At 34.1% G+C, this 22,894-nt stretch overlaps 1 protein-coding gene across 2 annotated transcripts in view; it reads left to right on the forward strand.

The window, feature by feature from the left end:
* The window catches only part of TMF1 (TATA element modulatory factor 1), a 35,373-nt gene extending 12,871 nt beyond the window's left edge, over positions 1–22,502 (forward strand). Inside the window, exons 5-17 of one of the 2 annotated variants that reach the window (XM_069561683.1) lie at positions 2,478–2,583; positions 7,210–7,352; positions 7,605–7,771; positions 8,062–8,218; positions 12,456–12,548; positions 13,260–13,416; positions 16,696–16,888; positions 17,724–17,793; positions 18,021–18,113; positions 18,973–19,074; positions 19,355–19,507; positions 20,854–20,979; positions 21,549–22,502. In XM_069561683.1, coding sequence (XP_069417784.1) covers positions 2,478–2,583; positions 7,210–7,352; positions 7,605–7,771; positions 8,062–8,218; positions 12,456–12,548; positions 13,260–13,416; positions 16,696–16,888; positions 17,724–17,793; positions 18,021–18,113; positions 18,973–19,074; positions 19,355–19,507; positions 20,854–20,979; positions 21,549–21,692 — 1,704 coding nt within the window. In that variant the 3' untranslated portion in view covers positions 21,693–22,502. Of the gene's footprint in view, positions 1–2,477; positions 2,584–7,209; positions 7,353–7,604; positions 7,772–8,061; positions 8,219–12,455; positions 12,549–13,259; positions 13,417–16,695; positions 16,889–17,723; positions 17,794–18,020; positions 18,114–18,972; positions 19,075–19,354; positions 19,508–19,896; positions 20,980–21,548 lie in introns of those variants that run through there. The other variant, XM_069561684.1, reaches the window with a different exon arrangement.
* Positions 22,503–22,894: the final 392 nt, after the last annotated feature.

A 22,894-nucleotide genomic window follows, 5' to 3' on the forward strand; every position in this document is an offset into this window, starting at 1 on the left:
TACTGTTCATGGGGTTCTCAAGGCAAGAATACTGAAGTGGCTTGCCATTCCCTTCTCCAGTGGACCACATTCTCTCAGACCTCTCCACCATGACCCACCCGTCTTGGGTTGCCCTGCAGGCATGGCTTGGTTTCATTGAGTTAGACAAGACTGTGGTCCTAGTGTGAGTAGATTGACTAGTTTTCTGTGAGTATGGTTTCAGTGTGTCTGCCGTCTGATGCCCTTTTGCAACACCTACCATCTTACTTGGGTTTCTCTTACCTTGGTCTTGGGGTATCTCTTTCCGGCTGCTCCAGCAAAGCACAGCCGCTGCTCCTTACCTTGGTCGAGGGTTATCTTCTTACCGCCGCCGTTTCTGATCTTCAATGTGGGATAGCTCCTCTAGGCCCTCCTGTGCCTGCTCAGCCACCACTCCTTGGGTTGCTTCTCCCGGCCGCCGCCCCTGGCCTCGGGCTCAGGGTGGCTTCTCAGGGTCACTGCCCCTGACCTCGGACGCGGGTTAGCTCCTCCCAGCCGTTCCTGCACCGTCGCAGCCTGGCACTCTGGGCCGCTGTCCCTGACTTCGGACGTGGGGTAGCTCTTGGCCGCGCTTAGTGCGCCGGCCTGCCGCCGCTGCCTGCGCTTGAAATTCCTAATGATTAGTGACATTGAATGTTAGAATAAAATATTGATTTATTCTAATGTAGGATTCTCCACCTCAGCATTGTTGCTATTTTGGGCTGGATGATTTTATACTGTAGTGCACTGTCCTGTGCATTGTAGGGGGTTTACCAGCTTCCCAGGCCCATATCTACAAGATAGAGTATTGTCTTGCCTTACCCACACGCCATCCCAATCCCCCCTCAATTGTGAAAATTGAAAATATTACCAAATGTCCCCCAGGAGCAAAAATACTCCTGGTTGGAAACCATTGTTCTAGTTCTTATCATTTGGAGCAGTTCAGAAATATTTTCTTGTAATTAGAATAAATATTTCTTATAATTTGGCTATTTTAGAAATTGGTAACCAATAGGTTACTAATTATTGCTTGTATCTCAACTGTTAATAGTAGCATTTCTCGTTAGGTGCCTTTCTAAGCTTGTTTTCCCCTTTCTTCACTAATGTTATAATTTTTCTGTGCATATTTTTACAGAAAAGAAATAATACATGATATACTTCTGTCTTCTTGGCTGATTTAATTAGTGACTTCAATTAGTATCATTTCAGACAGTGACAATAACTTGAGATTATCTTAACTAACTTAACTCTTCTTGTTCTTGCTCCATTCCATCTGAATACAGTACAAAAAGTAGATTTTAAGGAATGTTTGTCTTCTGTAGTGCACTTTGCATTGTAGATCTAGAATAGATCCAAACCAGTATGTTAATAGGTGGAAAAACCTTGGGTCCTAAGTTTTTAAATACATTTTATGTGTACTGCCATGTATGAAACCCCTGCTTAGGATCCATTGTAAATTTAAAGGTGAATTGAATTACCTTAAGTGAAGAGTTTGCCTTCCTAGTTTGAAAGACAAATAATATCAACAAACATATAGTAGTAGTGGATGAATAAGGATTTTGAAATGGTATCATGGAGGACGAATTTTAATCAGAGGAACTGAGTAAGTTTTCATGGAAGGTATAACATTCTTCCTGGACCTTGATGGATGGAATTTTGGCAGTTGAAAATGGACAGCAGTGCTGTTGATAGTTCAGAGCATAAGCTTTAGGGACTCACAGACCTGCGTTCAGGTTATAACTCTACCTCTTTATAGCTCTCTGACCTTCAAAGTTTGCTCAAGCTTTCTTAATCTTAATTTTCTTACTTGGGTAGTTGAATAGTACAAATTCCTCCCTCCTGGGACTGTTGTAAGGATTGATGATAATGGATACAAAGTATACTTTAAATACTTAGTAAATGTTAGTTGATTTGAGCTGTTGTTTAGTTTCAAAGCATTGTGAAAAGCAAATTTTAAATCATAGGACGCTTTATATCACCATTGTTTCAAAAGATGAAATATCATAACATGTTTCTGTTAAATCTCTGCTTAATTAAAGTAGATTGAACCTTATGAAGTTATTTTTTTTTCTCTCAGTTTGCAACATAGTTTAAAGTATGAGGATGAGGAATACTCATTTTAAGTATCAGGTGAGGAAAAGAAATACAGTGAAAAATGGAGATATACTAGTTGAATGTTCCAAAAATAATGTATCAACTGTAGAAAATATGTGTAGAAATACTCAAAAAGGGTGTTGCAAGTTAACTTACACATATTTACATTTCCATAGTAAAACCTGCTTATGTCTGAATTTAGATTTTCTATGTCAGTTTCAAAGGTCTTTACTTGCTCTTAATTAAACAAGGTAATATAAACTCAGGTTAACAAAACTTATGGATTGTTACTGAAAATACAATTAATTGAATATGGAAAAAAATGAAAAATATGCCCAGAATGAAATTAATTCTTTATGGTATTCATGTTTTTTTTTTTTAATTAGGAAATCAAAAGTATAAAAGAAGAACTTGCTACTAGATTAAATAGTAGTGAAACGGCAGACCTTTTGAAAGAGAAAGATGAGCAGATCCGAGGGTTAATGGAAGAAGGTAAGTAAAATATTCAGTTGGTCGTGAAAAATATTGTGACAATAAAATACTTATCATGTGAGTAGCTGCTGCTTTTTCCTAATGTAAAAACATGGGAAGCAAGAAAGGTTTGGACTTAAGCTTCAGAAGTGATAGGTAACAGTTTATGAAAGCATGTGGAGCAACATGTAGAGAAGTAGAGATATAATGTATGTAGCTTTATGTTTCTAGGGAGTTAAAAAAAAAAAACGACTCTGTGAGAAATAGAATTTTGTGCTTTCCTAAGGAAGCTTGTAACAGATTTTAGAGCCCTCATTTGAACCAAGATATTTGAAAGTTCTAATTCTAGAGTTTATATGATATCTGAATCTCTAGCTTGGGTACTATATGGTATCCTTCTGTTGTTCTGGAATTTGATAGTGAATTTTTTCTTAAATTCATATTTTAATTTTTTCAATTATTAAACACTTTGTATATGAAAAGATTTATAATTAATAGGGTTATGAAAATTAAAGATTCTACAGGAGACTAGACATTGCAGTTGGACATTGGAATGTCATAGGAAAGAAGGTAGTTTTGGAAAAGATGGTTAAATAAATTTTTCTTTTTCTTAAAGTTTTTTAGTTGTAAGAATAATGCTTCCTACTTCCAGAAAATTTTTAAGTTATAGGAGGTATATGAAGAAAGAGAAAAAAGATCATAATCCAGTTTTATAAGGAATTATTCTAGTTTCCTTTTATTGCATTTTAATACATTTTTAAACATAATATCATATATCTAATTTGCAGTGTTCTTTCTTTTAAATTTCCTTAAGCCAATAAATGTGCTTTGATACCATTATTAATGACTGTATTAAAGTGCATTATATGGATATATGTTTTTCTTTTCCTAATGTTATGTGTTTATTTCTAAAATGTTAATATTACAAATCATAGTGGGATGAACATTTCTGTACTTAAATCACTGCATTTAAGTGAATTTCCAGACTGAGAGTAATTGGAAATAATCACTACATTTGAAATAGTTTTGTCCAATTTTTCTTTTTCATTTATTCAGCTTATATTTAAAACAGCTAGTTGGTCAGATTCTGTGTTTCATATAGACAAATGACAAATTTGTAATAAATGACACATTCCCTGTCCTTTAGGCACTATAGTTTAATGAGAGGGAAATAGAGGTACAGAGATAATTAAAAACAACCTAAGCACTAAAATAAAAGAAAGAAGGAAGAGTTAATTAAACACATATCTCAAGACATCTTGCAGTCTGTTACTATTTTCTGTTACAGCATTAGAGACTGAGGGGAAGGCTAAGTACATGGTTTCATAATTTTTAAAAATTATTAAAAATATCAATATCAAATTTCACTATGTTGGAATTTATTAATTTAATTGGGGAGTGAGGTGATGTTTTCTTTTGCTTAATTAGCTTCTTTATAGGGAAAACAGAATGATTTCATATAGATGTATTCACATACTGCTCCTGTATACCCTAGAGGTATTTTTAAAGTCATAGCTGAAGAGCTGCAAGTCTCAAAGCTGAAAGTACACTATAATAAGTATCTGATTACTTTATTAACTAGTCATTGACTGTTAAGATCTAGCTATACCGCCTCCATATCTTTCTGCACATGCACATACTACCCTTTTGCCTAACCTCTTGAATGTAGTTGACAGATATTGTATCATTCAACTCCTAAATTCTTTTTTTAATCCAACTTTGCTGTGCTGTGCTTAGTTGCTCAGTCATGTCTGACGCTTTGCGACCCTGTGAACTGCAGCCTGCCGGGTTCCTCTGTTCATGGGGATTCTCCAGCCAAGAATTCTGGAGTGGGTTGCCATGCTGTCCTCCAGGGGATCTTCCAAAACCAGGGATGGAAGCCATGTCTCCCGCATTTACTGACTGAGCCACCAGGGAGTTCCTTGAAAGTCACTTAGTTGTGTTGACTCTTTGTGGCATTCTCCAGGCAAGAATACTGGAGTGGGTAGCTATTTCCTTCTCCAGGGGGTTGTTCCAACCCAGAAATCGAACCCAGGTCTCCTGCATTGCAGGCGGATACTTTACCATCTGAGCCACCAGGGAAGCCCAAGAATACCGGAGTGGGTAGCCTATCCCTTCTCCAGGGGATCTTCCCGACCCAGTGATCAAACCGGGGTCTCGTGCATAGCAGGCAGATTCTTTACTGAGCTGAGCTACCAGGGAATTATCCAACTTTGTTGAGGTATAAAAGTTGTGTATTTGTAAGGTGTATAGTGTGACTTTTTTATACGTATATATTGTGAGATTACTACCACAGTGAAGCTAAGTAATGTATCAGTCACTTCACATAGTTACCATTTTTGTGTGTGTGATGAGAAAGCTTTAACATCTACTCTTTTTAGCAAGTTACAGGTTTATAGTATTAGTAACTCTAATTTATAGTCACCATGCTGTAAGTTACATCTCTAGAACTTACTCATTTTGCATAACTGAAACGTTGTACCCCTTGGCCAACATCTCCCCATTTCTTCTACCCACTAGCCGTTGTTGACCACCATTCTGTTCTCTGTGTCTACAAATTCAACTTTTTTGTATTCCACATTTAAGTGAGATCATCTGTATCTGTGTCTGGTTTATTTCATCCTCTAGATTCATTCATGTTGTCACAAATGGCAAGTTGTTTTTTCAAAGCTAAATAATGTTTATATCTCTCTCTATATAGATTTATCAATCTATGTCACATTCTCTTTATCCATTTGTGCATTGACTAAACATGGATTGTTTCCATATCTGGGCTATTGTAAATAAAACTACAGTGAACATGGGGATGCAGATCTCTCTTTGAGATCCTGACTTCATTTCTTTTGGGTGTATACTCAGAAGTGAGGCTGCTGGATCATATGGTTGTTCTATTTTAAAATTTTTGAGGAATCTTCATACTGTTTTCTATAGTGGCTATACCAGTTTGCATTGTCACCACTGTTACTCAAGGGTTCTCTTTTCTTCATATCCTCTCCAGTATTTATCTTTTATCTTTTTGATAATGGCTGTCCTGACAGGTATGAGATGACGTTTCACTATAGTTTTCATTTGCATTTCCCTGCTGGTGGGTGATGTTGAGCACCTTTTTCTATACCTTTTGGCCATTCATATGCATTGTTTGAGAAATGTCTCTTCAGGTCTTTAGCCCATTTTCAAAATTGACTTTTTTTTTTTGCTATCAAGTTCTAGGAATTCTTACATATTTTGGATATTAATTCCTCATCAATGTATGGTTTGCACATATTTTTTTTCCATTCTGTAGATTATCTCTCTACTCTGTTGTTTCTTTTAATGTGCAGTAGTTTTTTACTTTGATACAGCCTCACACATCCTTTTTTTGCTTTTGTAGCCTATGCTTTTGGGATCCTATTCAAAAAGCAATTCCCAAGACTTATGTCAGAAAACTTTTCCCTTTTTTTCCCCTGTGTTTTCTTCTGGTAGTTTTACAGTTTCTGGTTTTATATTTAAGTCTTTAATCTATTTTGAGTTGATTTTTATTTTTGATGTATGATGCTATAGTGTTTAGTTTTTCTGCATATGCATATCCCAGTATCATTTATGGATGAGACAGCCCTTTCCTCATGGTTGTACTCTTGACATCCTTGTTGAAGATCACTTTTTAAGCTCTCCGTTTTGTTCTATATGTCTGTTTTTATGCCATTACCATACTGTTCTGATTTCTATAGCTTAGTCATATGTTTGGAAATTAGGAAGTGTGATATCTCCAGCTTTGTTCTTGCTCAGACTCACTTTGGTTGTTTGAGGTCTTTTGTGGTTGCATATGACTTTTAGGGTTTTTTTTTCCTTCTATTTTTGTGAAAAATGTCATTTGGATTTTGATAGAAATTGCATTGACTCTATAGTCCACACCTCAGTTCTTCAGTCTGCATCTCCCAAGGGCAGTTTTTCTTGACAGGCACAACATTGTCAGCATTAATTCAAAAGTGTATTCTAGCATGTATTTTGTGCTTTATCTCAGTTGTCTCTAAAAATGACTGTCATGTCTGGTTATTTGTTCTGCCCTACGATCACGACTGAAGCGACTTAGCAGCAAGATCCAATCAAAGTTCATTGCATTTGGAAATTATATTCTTTCAGTCTTCCTCTAATCTAGGATATTTTTTTCATGACATCAAAGATTTTGTGGAGTCCAGTTGTCCCATTGACTAACCCCTGTTTAGGAGTTTGTCACTTTCTTCATGATTAGATTCAGATCAGATTTCTAGTAAATATAATAGGTGATATTGTGCACCTTCTACTCCATCACATCAGTGGACACATAATGTCAGGCTGTAGCACAGTTTAGTGATGTCAGAATTGAATGTTTGGTTAAGATTATAACCAGATTTCTCTGTTGTAAAAGCACATTGTTTTTCCTTTTGTAATTTATAATATGTGGGAATGATTGTTTAAGACTGTAAATATTTTGTTCCACACCATCCTTCTGCCTAGTAATTTTAGCATTCATGTCCAAATCACTGATTCCTGTCTAAATCACTTTAACATTAACAGCATTGTGATTTTAAAAATATTCTGTCATTTTCTGTCACTGGTTAGAGAAAACATTCTACTCACATTCTTAGAGAATCATCATTATTTGAACTTAAACTTTTTTGCTATTGCCAGGAGAGAAACTTTCAAAACAGCAGCTGCATAATTCTAACATCATTAAGAAATTAAGAACTAAAGACAAAGAAAATGAAAATATTATTGCAAAGCTGAACAAAAAAGTTCAAGAGCTAGAAGAAGAGTTACAACATTTAAAACAGGTGAATATTAACCATTCTCTACATACATGTTGCTGTTACTTCCAATATGAATAGTTGGCCATGGGTTATAAAATATTTGGAGTGAATTATTGAGGTATGTCATTTGGGAGGAATTTTCAAGCAAGTAAATAGTGAATGTTAAGGTTTTTCTTTGTTATTATTGATATAGTGCTTGAGATTCCTAGAACATGGTTGTTTACTGTGGTGTATTTTTTTAATTGAAATATATCTTTGTCTCTTTATATAATATAGGTCCTTGATGGCAAAGAAGAGGTTGAGAAACAACATAGAGAAAATATTAAGAAACTAAATTCTGTGGTAGAACGCCAAGAGAAAGACCTTGGCCGACTTCAAGTAGACATTAATGAACTTGAAGAAAAGAACCGAAGTATTCAGGCTGCTCTTGATAGTGCATACAAGTAAGAAAATGAACAAATATGCAACTCATTGAAAATAATTATCAGAGCAAGAAATGGAAGAAACACTTTTCTTATTATCTGATCACTAATAACATTTATAAGCTTCCTAGTATATGGACTTATGATTGGTTAAAGCAAGCTTCACAGAGAGTCCTCATTGTAATCAGTGTTTATTACGTGGTAAACTTCCTCATTCTGTAGATCTCATGGAAATCTACATGGAAACTTAATTAATTTGGTCATGTAATTAACTGTATATTATTTTAAATTAAAAATTATCTATTTTTAAGAGAACTTACTGATCTCCACAAAGCCAATGCTGCAAAGGATAGTGAGGCCCAGGAAGCTGCTCTAAGTCGTGAAATGAGAGCTAAAGAAGAACTTTCTGCAGCACTGGAGAAGGCCCAAGAAGAATCCCGTCAGCAGCAGGAAACATTAGCAATTCAAGTAAGCATTGGATGATAATTAGTCTTTAAAAATCTTTGTGCTTCTGCAAAATAAAGAATCCATTAGTTAATTTGAATAAAACCTTATATAGTGGCATATGTGTTGCATTTCCTTTATAATCTTATTGGGCACTTTTCTAAGAATACTGGATTGTGCCAAATTTAATTAATTGTGTGTTTTTTAAACTGTTGTTAAAATGATGTTTACATTAAACCAGTATTGCTTATTATTTTTATGAATTTCAAACTTACTTGAGAGTGCTGTGAAAACTAGGGACATTCTTAACCAAAAGAATGCATGTATGCAGATAAATACTAAACATTGCATATAATTTCCGGAGAATCTGTTTAACTCCTGAGCTCATTCATAGCATCTGTGGGAATCAATGGACTTCAAATGAAGGAGTAAAACCAACATTTGTCAGGCTTTGTCTTATAAAATCATCAATTGATAGATATTTGGGTTATTTACACTTTTAAATTTTATTTATTTTATTGAAGTATAGTTATTTTATAATATTATATAAATTTCAGGTGTATGTCATAGTGATTCACATTTTTTTAAAGGTTATATTCCATTTTTAGTTATTATCAAATACTGGCTATATTTCCCTTGCTGTACAATATATCATGTAGCTTATTTATTTTACATGTAGTAGTACCTTTTACGGAGAAGGCAATGGGCCCCCACTCCAGTACTCTTGCCTGGAGAATCCCATGGACGGGGGAGCTTGGTAGGCTGCAGTCCATGGAGTTGCAAAGAGTTGGACACGACTGAGCGACTTCACTTTCACTTTTCACTTTCATGCATTGGAGAAGGAAATGGCAACCCACTCCAGTGTTCTTGCCTAGAGAATCCCAGGGACGGGGGAGCCTGGTGGGCTGCCGTCTATGGGGTCGCAGAGTCGGACACGACAAGCGACTTAGCAGCAGCAGCAGTACCTTTTAGTCTTGTACTTCTGATTTTCCTCTCCCTTGTTTTCTGTTCCCTCTGGTAATCACCAGCTTGTTCTTTAAATTCGTGAGTCTGTTTCATTTTTGTTATATTCACTAGTTTTGTTTTTTTAGATTTCGCATATAAGTGATATTATACAGTATTTGTTCTCTGACTTATTTCACTAATCATAATACACACCATCCCTGTTGCTGCACATGACAAAATTCCAGTCTTTTTTATGGCTGAGTAGTATTTCAGCTATATATGTATCACACCTTTTTATCTGTTCATCTATTGATGGATAGTTATTTGCTTCCATATCTTGGATATTGTAAACAATGCTGCTATAAACATTGGAGGGTGTGTATCTTTCCAAATTAGTGTTTTCACTTCCTCTAGATATATACCCAGGAGTTTTTACACTATTAGGTTATTATGAATAATGCTGCTCTAAACATTAATTTACAAATTTCTATGTGACCATATGTTTTAAATTCTCTTAGATATATACCCTTGGGTCATATGCTAATCTTACATTTAACTTTTTCAGGAACAACCAGACTTATCCACAGTGGCTGAACCATTTTACATTCCCACCAGCCGTATATATGGGGGTTTCAATTTCTCAACATTCTTGCCAGTGTTTCTTGTCTTTTTTTTTTTTTTTCGTTGTAGCCCTTTTAGGGGTGTTATATGGTATCTGTTATGGTATTGATTTATATTCCCTTAATTATTAATAATGTTGAGCATCTTTTTATGTGATTATTGGATTTCTGTATCTCCTTTGGAGAAATTTATTCAAATATTTAAATCCTTTGCCCATTTTTATATTATCATTTTTATTGTTCATTTGTAAGAGTTCCTTATATATTCTGCGTACTGCTGCTGCTGCTGCTAAGTCGCTTCAGTTGTGTCTGACTTTGTGCAGCCCCATAGATGGCAGCCCACCAGGCTCCCCCATCCCTGGGATTCTCCAGGCAAGAACCCTGGAGTGGGTTGCTATTTCCTTCTCCAGCGCATCAAAGTGAAAAGTGAAAGTGAAGTCACTCAGTCATGTCTGACTCTTAGTGACCCCATGGACTACAGCCTACCAGGCTCCTCTGTCCATGGGATTTTCCAGGCAAGAGTACTGGAGTGGGGTGCCATTGCTTTCTCTGATTCTGCATACTAGACCTTTATCAAATGTGGAATTTGTAAATATTTTTCTCCCAGTTTCTATGTTGTCTTTCACTTTCTTCAGCATGTCCTTTGATCCAAAAATTTTTTTAATTTTGATGAAGTCCAACTTACTTATTTTTTGTTTTGTTCCTTGTGCTTTTGATATCATATTTAAGAACCTCTTGCCTAATTCAAGATCACACAGATTTTCACCTATTTCCTTCTATGATTTTTATAGTCTTAGTTCTCACATTTAGGTCTTTTGCATGTGAATATCAAATTGTCCAGCACTTGATGAAAAGACTATTCTTTCCTCACTGATCTCATTGCATTTTTTATTTAATTTTACATAAATATGTAAAACATTTACATCATTCCAAAGTGAAAGCTACATAGCAAAATATACTAGGGTAACATTTGCTTCCAAATTTGTCCCTCCCCATTCCCTTTCTTTGCCTATAAATAGCTATTTTACTACAGTTAGGCTTTTTTTTTTCAGTGTTTCTATTTGTAAATGCAATAAATTCCATATGTACATTTATTTATATTCCTCCTCAATGTGTGTATATACACATACACTTTACACATGTTTATTTGTATCTCTTTCATCTTTTCTGCATTATGTATAGTTTACTGGAGAAGGAAATGGCAACCCATTCCAGTGTTCTTGACTGGAAAATTCCATGGACAGAGGACCCTGGTGGCTACAATCCATGGGGTTGCAAAGAGTCTAACATGAATAAGTGATTGAGCACACATCCTTTCTACATAAAATATAGCTTTCTATTTGTTAATATACTGTTTTATAGATTGCTCCATGTACTTAATAAAACATCCTGGTGATCATTTCATGATACAGCATAGAATTTTTTTTTTTAATTTCTTTTTACAGTTTTATAGTTTATCATTCTGTGACTATACCATTCAGTCAGTTCCTATTAATGTATATTGGGGTTGTTTCCAATATTTTGCTGTTGTAGATCACACCATGGTCCATATACCCCTTGTGTTTCTGCTGCTCCTTCACTGGGATAGATAAAATATTAATATTTTAAATTAAAAATACATTGGGACAATAAAGAAAAATTGAGAGAATTGAGATAAAGAGTGCATGGGGTTACCATTCAAATATCACCTTTTACAAGTACTGTTAGTTTGTGTATTAATTTCTTGCCCTTATCTCTATATACATATTTTTTTATAATTTGATATGAGCTTCCCTGGTGGCTCAGATGGTAAAGAGTCTACATGCAATGCAGGAGATGTGGGTTTGATCCCTGGGTTGGGAAGATCCTCAGGAGAAGAGAATGGCCCCACTCCAGTATTCTTGCCTGGAGAATTCCATGGACGAAGGAGCCTGGCGAGCTATATAGTCCATGGGGTTGCAGAGTTGGACATGACTGAGTGACTAACAGTTTCACACTTTTTTCATATTATTTTGTAGTTTTTTTCATTTAAGATTAAATTGTACATTTATGCATGTTTTTTGTGGTCATATTAATTTTTATTGGGCATATTCATGTTGTATCAACATTGGCAAAAATAAATTACTGCTAATGGGTATTTGCAGTATTTCTTGTTTTGTTTTTGTTAGTCTAGCTGACAGTGTAGAGAATATTTTTGTATGTTTATAGATCTGTTTCTATAGAGTGAATTCTCAGGACTGGGATGATCAGATGAAAGAATGTAAAAAGTTTGATGATTCTTTCAATATGTTGTCATAATGCTTTCTGAAAAGGCTGTAGCAAGTTTACAACCTGTGCAGCTGTGTGTGAATATAGCAGCCAGTTTTTATAGCTTATATAGTTCCTATCACATTCTGCCTTACACTGCAAATATTTATGGATGCACTGTGTTTCCTCCTATATTGTATGTCAGTGTCTGGACCTTGTACATATGTATATGCTCATGTGTGTATGTGTGTGTATGTGTGTATACCTATTGTGCTTTCATAAGTACATATTGAGTACATGTGGTTCAGGGATTGCCTGAAGAATGAGATAGGTGATAATTGTATGTAAATGCTCACTGGATAGCATAGCATATTATATATGAATCATAAGTCAACACAAAAGATAATAGCAGGAAGTTATAGATAATACTTGACATTGGTTGTGATAGTGTATTGGTTCTCTTCTTGCAGGTGGGGGACCTTAGGCTGGCACTGCAACGTGCAGAGCAAACAGCTGCCAGAAAAGAGGATTATTTACGCCATGAGATCAGTGAACTCCAGCAGGTACTTGTCAGAGTTTCCCTAAAATACAAATCTTGAGATGTGTTTTTCTAAAAATAATAAATGACTTAATTGGGTAATGTTCTTCAAGTTGAGAAGATTTCTGCCATACTCTTCATTTTCTGTATTTTTATGTGGTTTATGTGAATAAAATCAGAGTGGGCACTTCAGAAATTTCTAAGAAAAAAACTAATTTTGTTTTCTAGAAAGTAATTTTATCATGATAGATATGTAGTATATTGTTTTTTTTTAATTTGTAATGGCTGATTGATTAATTATTATCAGTCTTAGATTACTGTGGGGCAGAAAGCAATGCCTAATTTTTATGCTACTACTCTGTTGATTTCAGTCAGTGAAGTTGTGCAGGAAAAGGGGAAGAAAATTCCACTCATACTGATCTTCCTGTTTTTATAAATACTTAGAAATATTTAGAGAGAGAAATATTTAGAGAGAAGGCAACTACTAAGAAGTTTGGATGATACTCTTTATTACCTTAAGGTAATCAAAGGCTGTCATTACATAGAAGTGCTTTGAAAAGAAGCACATACTTAGTTACTCCATTATGCAACTTAACTATAATTTAAAGATTGAATAGTTAGAAAGTAATAGAAAACAAATAATTTTTTCCCGAAATTTCTCATAAAGTTTGTTTGCTAGCATTTTTAGTGTTTTTACTGCTGTCAGTAATAATGACTTAAGAATGTCATAATTCAGAGACTCCAGGAAGCAGAGAATCGAAACCAAGAACTGAGTCAAAGTGTTTCATCAACAACAAGACCATTGCTTCGACAGATAGAAAATTTGCAAGCAACTCTAGGGTCCCAGACGTCATCATGGGAGAAGTTAGAGAAGAATCTTTCTGATAGACTTGGTAACTGCTTTAGTTCTTAAGCTCAATGCAGTTCTTAAGCCCTTCATCCTGTTTTAGAATTAGGGTAATGGCATGAAATTGAAATTCACTGAACTGATGGTTTTATTTTGTGTCTCACTTGTAGATTTTGACCTCTTCTCCTCTCTTACATTTATTTTCTAATATCTTAATTGACTCTTTTCAAACCATGCCTTACATAATGTGTCAGGTACTGTCTAAAATACTTTCTTGTCATTCTTTTGCTCACTTTTACAAATTTTTGCAGTCTATTGTTTCCTTGTCCATTGCTAAATCTGACCTTGTTTTAGCTTGTCGGTGGTAGTGTAGGAGGTAGAGATCAGATATGATTCCAGTCAGTGGTGGGATTCCAAGAGCAGAGATAGGTCTAAGTTAAATCAAGTTCAGATTCTGGTAGACAGATGTTATGAAGTCTTAAGATTCCATATTTTGCTTCTTTACAAAAGTACCCTGTGCTGTTAATAAAAAGAAAATTTTTTTCCAAGATACTTATTCAAGCACAAACATGTAGAATATGTATATATTAGATATCCCAGAAGCTAGCAAATGGTGAAAAATTCATGTTTCTTTTCTTTGCCAAAAATTAACTGTTAATTTGAGAGACATGGTGTAGTGATAAAAGCCGACGTGAATGGGTGTCAAAACATTTGGAGTCATAGGTTTTATGGTTTGTTTTCAGTCATCCAGCCAAACACTCTGGAGCAAGTCATTTACCTTCTTTGGACTACGCCCTATAAAATCATGAGGGGTGAGCTAGATTAGTGGGTTTGAAACAGTGTTCAGTAGATCTCTTGTATGTCTTAGTGCTGGCTGTCATGGTGAGAGGGAAGCTCGATAAGTAACGTGCTGGGCTTCCTCCAGGCCTCTTTAATGAAAGTAGTGCCTCCTTTGACCACCTTTTTTTTTTTCCTTGTAGTTTCATGTAAGATTTTATCTGAAATAGATTCATCTGCTTAAAAAGGAATCCCCAAACAGATGAACCTTCATCTACTGTTTAATTTCTAGATATAAATTTTAGGTCTGTCATTTATGTTGGACAGCTTTTTGAGACTGATTTGTTATGAAGTATGAGATCTCTGAAAATGACACCTTCTAAAACAAATACTTATTTAGCAATAAAATTGAAGCTAGAAGCCGTTATTTCTGTGGCTTTTACCTGAGAGTGTATATGGTATTGTGCTATAGTGCAGGCAAAGCCACAGGACAAACATACTTTATAATGCTATAAATAAGAGCATAGATACAGTATAGAAAAGTATATAATGTGAAACAGATATGACTGGGTCTACTTTAGTGGGGAAAAATATGAAAAATTTTGCCTTGGTTAAATCTCAAAATTTTATCCACTAGTCTTTTGTTTTTTAAGTTGAAATTTTCTATTGAGATAACTAGAATAGATTCATACATAGTTATAATATATGCAGAAGTGATATGGAATGGTCCCTTGCACACTTTCCCCAATACTCAGATTTTAATGTTTTGCAAAATTGTAGTAGAATATCACAACCAAGGTATTGACATTGAAACAACCTTCTGATTTTATTCTGATTTGCCCAGAATACTGGTACTCTCTTGTCTATGTATGTGTGTTTATGGCTATGTGTGTATTAAGTTTTATACAAGTTGACCACGTGTAGGTTCATGTATCTGTCACTACAGTCAAGATATTGAATAGTTCGAACACCATAAAGACCCCTCATTTTGCCCTTTAAAACTGTACTACCACCCTCTTGGCCTTCCCTCCCAGACCCAAATTTCTGGCAATCATTAATCCTCTATTTCTAAACTTTTGGAATTTCAAAATGTTATATAAATAGAATTGTATAATATGTGACATTTTGGGAATGGACTTTTTTTGCTCAGTATAATTCCCTGAAGATTCATGCAAGCTCTTGTGTATATTAGAGATTTAGTCTTTACTGCTGAGTATTTTTTCTGTGTTTATATATAGCACATCTTGTTTGACCATCTACCTAACAAAGGCTGTCTGGGCTGTATCTAGATTTTGTTTGTGCAGATCAAGCTGTAATGAACATTTGTGTACAGGTTTTAGTGTGAACTTAAGTTTTCATTTCTCTGGATACATGCCCATGTGTGCAATTTCTGGGTTGTATGTCTAGTTGTGTGTGTGCCTAGTTTTTTAAGCAAATGCCAAACTGTTTTCCAAAGTGGCTGTGTCTATGAGAGTAATCTAGTTTCTTTACATCCTTGCTAGCATTTTCTTTTGGTGTTTGCCCCTATTTTTTCTTTTAGTCATTCAGACAGGGGTGTAATGATACCTTATTATGATTTTAATTTGCATTTTCCTCATGAAAGATGGTGAATGACATTTTATATGCTTATTTTCCATTAGTACATCCTCGTCAGTAAACTGTGTCTGTTGCCCATTTTCTAATTGGACCATTTATACTTTAACTAGTGAGTTTTGAGGCTTCTTTATGTAATCTAGATACTAGTCTTAGATAATATGGTTTGTATTTATTTCCTCCAAGTATGTAGCCTGTCTTTTCATTTTTTTCACATTGAGCCAAAGTTTAAAATTTTGAGGAAGTCTGATTTATCAGTTTTTCTCTTTATGGCTCATGGTTTTGTGTTAAACCAAAGTACTCTTTGCCTATCCTTGGATCCTGAAGATTTCTTTGATTTTTTCCTAAAAATTTTATGATTTAAAAAAAATTGAAATATAGTTGACTTACAGTATTCTATTAGTTTCAGGTATACAATAGTAATTTGACTTTTTTATAGATCAGACTTCATATTAAGTTTGATGAAATATTGGCTGTATTCCCTGTGCTGTACATTACATCCTTGCAGCTTACCTGTTTTATACTTGGTAGTTGGTACCTCTTAATCCCCTTCACCTGTTTTGCCCCCCCTTCAATATATTTTATTTTACTTTTAAGTATGTAATCCATTTGAGTTAATTTTCATATATGTTGTGAAGATTAGTTTGAGGTTATTTTTTTTTGCCTTTGACTATCCAATTGATCCAGCACTGTTGATTCACTACTCTGCTGATATATGACTCCACTTTCAAATTAAAATATATTGGTGAAAAAAATGGTAAAGCACCTATAAATAAAGATTTATAAAATTTGGCTCTGTAGGCAAGTCTGCCTTACTCAGTGAATATTTAAACAGTTTTAAGTGTGGCTATTTGCATCATTAGAAGTTTGAAGTCAGAATCTGTTTGGTATTATTATCTTGGCCTCTTGAATATATGTATATATGATTGAAATTTCTTACTTATCCTACCATCAGGTGAATCCCAGACCTTGTTGGCAGCTGCAGTTGAGAGAGAACGTGCGGCCACAGAAGAACTTCTTGCTAACAAAATTCAAATGTCTTCCATGGAGTCACAAAATTCTCTCTTAAGACAAGAAAATAGTAGATTTCAGGCTCAGCTAGAATCAGAGAAAAATAGGCTAAGAAAACTAGAGGATGAAAATAATAGGTGAGCATGTTTCTTGAGTGTTATTCTTGATAGTTTCTTGACATTTTAAAGCACTTGAAAAATATGCTGTTGGTTTTTAACTTCATCGCACTGAGAACTGGAAATACATACTTTTAGTGTTTAATGTCAGAGTCATTACTAATTAGGATGTGGAACCAAGTTAGGTTTAGGATTCACTGAACCTTGTATAGTCTCTTGAACATGTGTGGCATGTTCTGAATGTATTTGCATTTTCTAGGGAAAGGATTCATTGCTTTAATCAGATTTTTTTGAAGGAGTCTGTGACCACAAAGTAGTTGAAGACCACACACTGGAGTTATTTGTGTATGACAAGGGTTTAAGCATTGTTCCTCTTTCTAAATAAACGTCTGGGCTCTTTGGAAATCACAAGCTGTAACATCTATCTGTGTGAAGTTAATTAAGGCTGTGAGGACGGGTTTTATCCTGAGAGTTCTTTGGAAGTTTTACTTTTTAAAACAAGTAGTCAGGGAAAAATGATTTATAAACTAAAGAATATGAACTTTTGCAGACATTTTCATAGAACTCCATAATGCTTTTGCAGAATCTGAACGTATTAATATTATGGAATGGTGGTATTCGAAATTCTATTTAGGAAGTCTCTTTTTAAATGAAATCTTAACCCAAAGAACCAAAAAATACACAGACATGGTAGTTTAGCTTCTGAATAAAACCCAGGTAATCTGGAAAATACAGTTGGAAAATCAAGCTGATAATAAAAATGACTACTAAGTATGTAACTAGAGGTAATATAGTAGTATGTTTTTAATAGTCTGTACTATCATCTTTTTTTGTTTAATTCCCTTTGGCTTAATAGGTACCAGGTCGAATTAGAAAACCTAAAAGATGAATATGTAAGAACACTTGAAGAGACAAGGAAAGAAAAGGTATTTCTATTAGTGTTCGCTTACCTCTTAGAGCTTCCATTAGAGAATGGTTGGGAATGGTAGCAAGTTAATGAGATGACAACACGAAATGGGGGATGTTTCTGCTTTTGGTACTTGGGTCTTTAGTGGTAGAACAAATAAGACTGTATACCTTATATTCCTAATTTGGAGATTGACTTATGATGACTTAGATTCACAGAAATAACCTGTCTGTCTCTCTCCATTAGACACTGTTGAATAGTCAGTTAGAAATGGAGAAAATGAAAGTTGAACAAGAGAGGAAGAAAGCAATTTTCACTCAAGAAGCAGTAAAAGAAAAGGTATTAAATTTTGTTACTTTCTTTTTTGATGTAACCAGTTAGTAGCTCTTGGGATTAGTCATTGTTTTGTAATTCAAGCTAAACTTTATAAATACCATTTCTTAACATTTAAAGTCAGTATAGTGATGAATTCTAGTAGTATAATCAGTGTTCTCCTCAGAGTAGATCCAAAGTGACTTGAGTTTATACAAAGAGATCTGTGATTTCTAGGAGATGAATTATGGAATGTCTTGTCCCTTTTTAAATGAATTTTGTGGTCTCTCAGTGATACTGATGCACCTCATTTGGCCCATAGGCACCTGGGCGTGAAACTGGTTTGTTCACTTTGTTTCTGGTTAATGAAGGTAATTTTTCTAACGAGAGTTTCCTATATTTAAAGGAGTGTACTCAGTAATTAGCATAATATGTTAAAACCACCTATATGTACATTGAGACTACCTTCTAAATTTATTTGGTCTAAAATACAGTAAAAAGAAAATGGATAAGTCAGAAACGTTACAGTTTGTAAATCTTGGTAATCTTATTCTAGAGAAATATGTTTAATTGGTGATATGTTATATAATATGAAACAGTTCATATAATTGCTCTGTTAAAAACATTCACATTTCATTAAACATAAACCAAATTATATTGTAGAATATAAATGAGTCCTGTGATGATTTGATCAACTTTGTCTATACTTTTAAATTACTAAATAATTGTGCTTTTGATAAGACTTCAGAAATCATATCTGTAACCATTTTATGAGGAAATTAGAATGAATCTTTGTTGTCATTGATCCTAGGAAAGTTTCTTGCTTTTTTATTTAACATTTTACCTTTTAATCTGAATTTAATTTTTTTTTTCTTTACACCCTAAGGAGCGGAAACCGTTTTCTGTTTCTAGCACTCCTACAATATCACGTTCAAGTTCGATAAGTGGAGTTGATATGGCAGGCCTACAGACATCTTTTCTGTCTCAGGTGATGTTTTATTTTTTGTATGCATTCTTAAGTTGAATAATAATAAAGAGAGTGTGCAGGATAGTAGTTTGGCTCTCACGATGACCTTGCCATTCTATGAACAATTTATCTGCATTTTTGTAAGGGAGTGCTAATTGCACTGGGGAAATAGAGAAAATTTTCTGCCTTTAAGAAAATCATAGACAATTTAAAGCAAGAACTGACCAAACCATTTTGTTTGAACCTTGTGCATAGTCTATAGTAGCTAAATAACTGTATGTACTTTCTTTAATTAACATAGGATGAGCCTCATGATCACTCATTTGGACCAATGTCTATGTCAGCAAATGGAAGCAATCTTTATGATGCTGTAAGGATGGGAGCGGGATCAAGCATTATTGAAAATCTACAGTCTCAGTTGAAGCTAAGGGAAGGAGAAATTTCTCATTTACAGGTATTGTAAAAATGAAATGTGCTATACAAGTAAATGAAATTTTGAGGCCCAGTAAGTTGCATCCTTCATTTCTACCTGCTTTTTGAGCAAATTGAGAAATAAAGTGATGGTGGCCTATAAAGCCCCAAATAAATCATGTATATTAACAATAAAGGCTGGTTGGAGAAATTAGCCAAGGATGAAAGTCAGATGGGTCTGCTGAGTGCCAGAATTTGGGAGACGGTCACAGAAAATGATAGGCTAGAGTAGGCCTCCCCACATGTGATAGGTAGCCTGCCTCAGTAAGACTTAGAGGCATCTAGAAGCAGAGAGCTCCTTGCAGGGAGCTTTTTCCAGACATGACAAAAGGTAAGTTGCTGAGCTGAGCATAGCCATTTAATTCTTCCCAGATTCACTTCATAGATAAGTTACTCCAGCACCCCCTATGAGGAAAGAACAAAGGTGATGAGAGAGATTAGAACTGTAACCGGCTCTACAGAAAAGGAAAGAGTGTGAGTGAGACATCCTCTTATCTCATCTTGCTTTTCATAAACTTAATGTGATGGGAAATGTTAAAACGTTTTACTTACCTGTTTTCATTGTTAAACTTGATACACTCAAAAGGAGAACTTTTCTGTTCTAATTTTATGATTTTAGTTAGCTGAAAATATAACTCTTATTAAAGAAGATGTCCTTGAATCGGAAGAAAATAGATCAGCATGATCTTAATACCTTTTATGTTTATGTAGCCCTATGTAATGCTTGAGGGTGCAAACAAACTTCTTTGGTAGTTGATAAGTTCTTACCAATATGACCTACACAGTTGGCACTACATTAAAGTTAGTTTTTGCTTCCCTGGTAGCTCAGTCGGTAAAGAATCTGCCTGCACTACAGGAGACCCGGGTTTGATCGCTGAGTCGGGAAGATCCCCTGGAGAAGGAAATGGCAACCCACTCCAATAGTCTTGCCTGGAGAACCTTATGGACAGAGAAGCCTGGCAGGCTACGGTCCATGAGGTCGCAAGAGTTGGACACAATCTAGGGACTAAACCACAGAATAACTGAAATATATTGCTATTTCCTTAGATTAGAGAAAAATATAGAGTTGCATGTTATAAACAGATTATTAAATTTTCTTTAGTTCTTTCTTTCTCATAGTAAATCTAAATCCTGTGAATGATATACCTCTGAGGAAAGTTGAAACCCTTTTTTGTGCCACTATTTCCTTTTATTTAAGAAAGAGCTTGTTCTTGGTTATATGTTCACATATCTATTTCTTAAAAATTAGCACATTATATATGTTCATATTAATGGGATTATTAAACAAGGTATATTTGTTTTAAATCACTCTCTGGTAATGTGCCTCAGCTAGAAATTGGCAATCTAGAAAAAACACGCTCCATAATGGCTGAAGAGCTAGTTAAATTAACAAATCAAAATGATGAACTTGAAGAGAAAGTGAAGGAGATACCCAAACTTCGAATGCAGCTTAGGGTAAGTATCCTTCACTCTTATTTTCAGTTTACATGCACAGTGATTTTTCACAATCATGTTTAGTCCCAGCATAGGAAAATAACTAGATTTCGTTTGGCCAAGGCTTTAATAATCCTGAGCTTTTGCATGATCTGAGTAATATTTTATTGATTAATGTTAAATGTCTCCTCACAATTAGCATATTTGGATTGCCAATTGCTGTTAACCTATATATGAGAATATATTTTCTTTTGGGGTAAATGCCAGATAAAACTACTGGGAATCATACACTTAAATTGCATCAAATGTGCTGAAATTAATGGGAGAAAAGACAGATTAAGCTACTAAATCTACAGTTGTACATTTAGTGAAGAGATATGTTAAGATTAATAGCTATCTAGTCTAGTTTTTTTTTTTTAGTCTTTTATTCTAACAGACTAAAGTGCAAATTTAATTTTTATGAGAGATGACTATATACTTTTATTTAGATTGTAATGTCTTTACTGCTGGCTTATTTATGATAATATAAATATAATATTAAAGATTTTCTGTACCATTATTTAAAAGTTATAAACAAATATATTTTATAGGATTTGGATCAAAGATACAACACTATTCTGCAGATGTATGGAGAAAAAGCAGAAGAGGCAGAAGAACTTCGATTAGATCTTGAAGATGTAAAAAATATGTATAAGACTCAAATAGATGAACTTTTAAGACAAAGACTCAGTTAACTTCTGCAAATTACATTCCCATCAAGCTGAATGTAAACATTTAATATCTACGTGCAGACATCCAATAAATTCTTTTATAGAATTAGAAGGTGGAATTTACTGTAGTGTTAAAAAATTGAAAAAATTCTTTTATAGTATATAGTAATATTTCCAGTTAAATTATTTTGTGCACTATTTGAACTTTATTTTTAAAACTATTCTTTAAAAGATTTATTTTTTAAAAGGTCTTTTTTTTTTTGCCTTGAATAGCACAGAGATTTATTACTTGATCCTCATATCAGTATGGTTAGAGAAGGAGAATGGTTCATATGTTGTATTGTAGATATATTAACTAATTGTATCTATAATTTGTATGTTTTTGTATATATTGAGAACATTTAAAGAGTTATAGTAACGTTGACACTTTGAAATCTTTCACATTTAAATCTTCAATATATCTTAATTGCGATTCATGAAAATGGACATTGTTTTCAAGTAAAAATATTACTAAATCTGCAGTTATTAAAATTTTGAACTAATTTTTTTCTTTTAAAAAAAGTCTGAAGTTTAAAAGGTAAATAATTAAAACTTAAAAATTTTTGTGATCTCAAGTTTTAATTCAGTCAGATTTCACAATTAAGTCTGTACAAACTTTGGTACCTATTTGGAGAAAGCTGTAGCTATTCAAAGTTATCTAGGCATAATTGAATAGTGGAAAAATCTACTTAAAAAGATTTTGTGATAACTTCATTAACATTTTAGTGGTTTTTGAAGAGGTATTGTTTTTGCACCCTATAAAATGAATCAAAAGAAATAAAATTACTAATGTAATTTTCTTTTTAATTGTTCACATTTTGTAAAGTCTTATTTTTGGCACATTAAAAGTAAATGTTGACATTCATAATAATATAACAAAATAGAGAAATTATAGGAGTTAAGTTTGACATTTTGCAGTTTTCTGTAATTTATCATTTAACTTTTCTCTTGGACCTTTAAAATCAAAAACAGTGTAGAATAGCTGAAAAAATAGCTATTCCTTCTCAGCTGTGTTTTAGACTTGTGAAATATTTTGATAGATTTTATTACTTAAAGTCATTTAGATGCCTTTACTTGAAAATAAGGACTCTCACTTAGTTTTTAGTTACATTTTAAACACTAGAACTTTAGAGTATAGCTACAAGTAAGCCATGCTGAAGATTGTGGAATGCTTTTCAGGGCAATTC

Source organism: Ovis canadensis, chromosome 19 (assembly GCF_042477335.2).
Source record: "Ovis canadensis isolate MfBH-ARS-UI-01 breed Bighorn chromosome 19, ARS-UI_OviCan_v2, whole genome shotgun sequence".
NCBI classification, from domain to species: domain Eukaryota; kingdom Metazoa; phylum Chordata; class Mammalia; order Artiodactyla; family Bovidae; genus Ovis; species Ovis canadensis.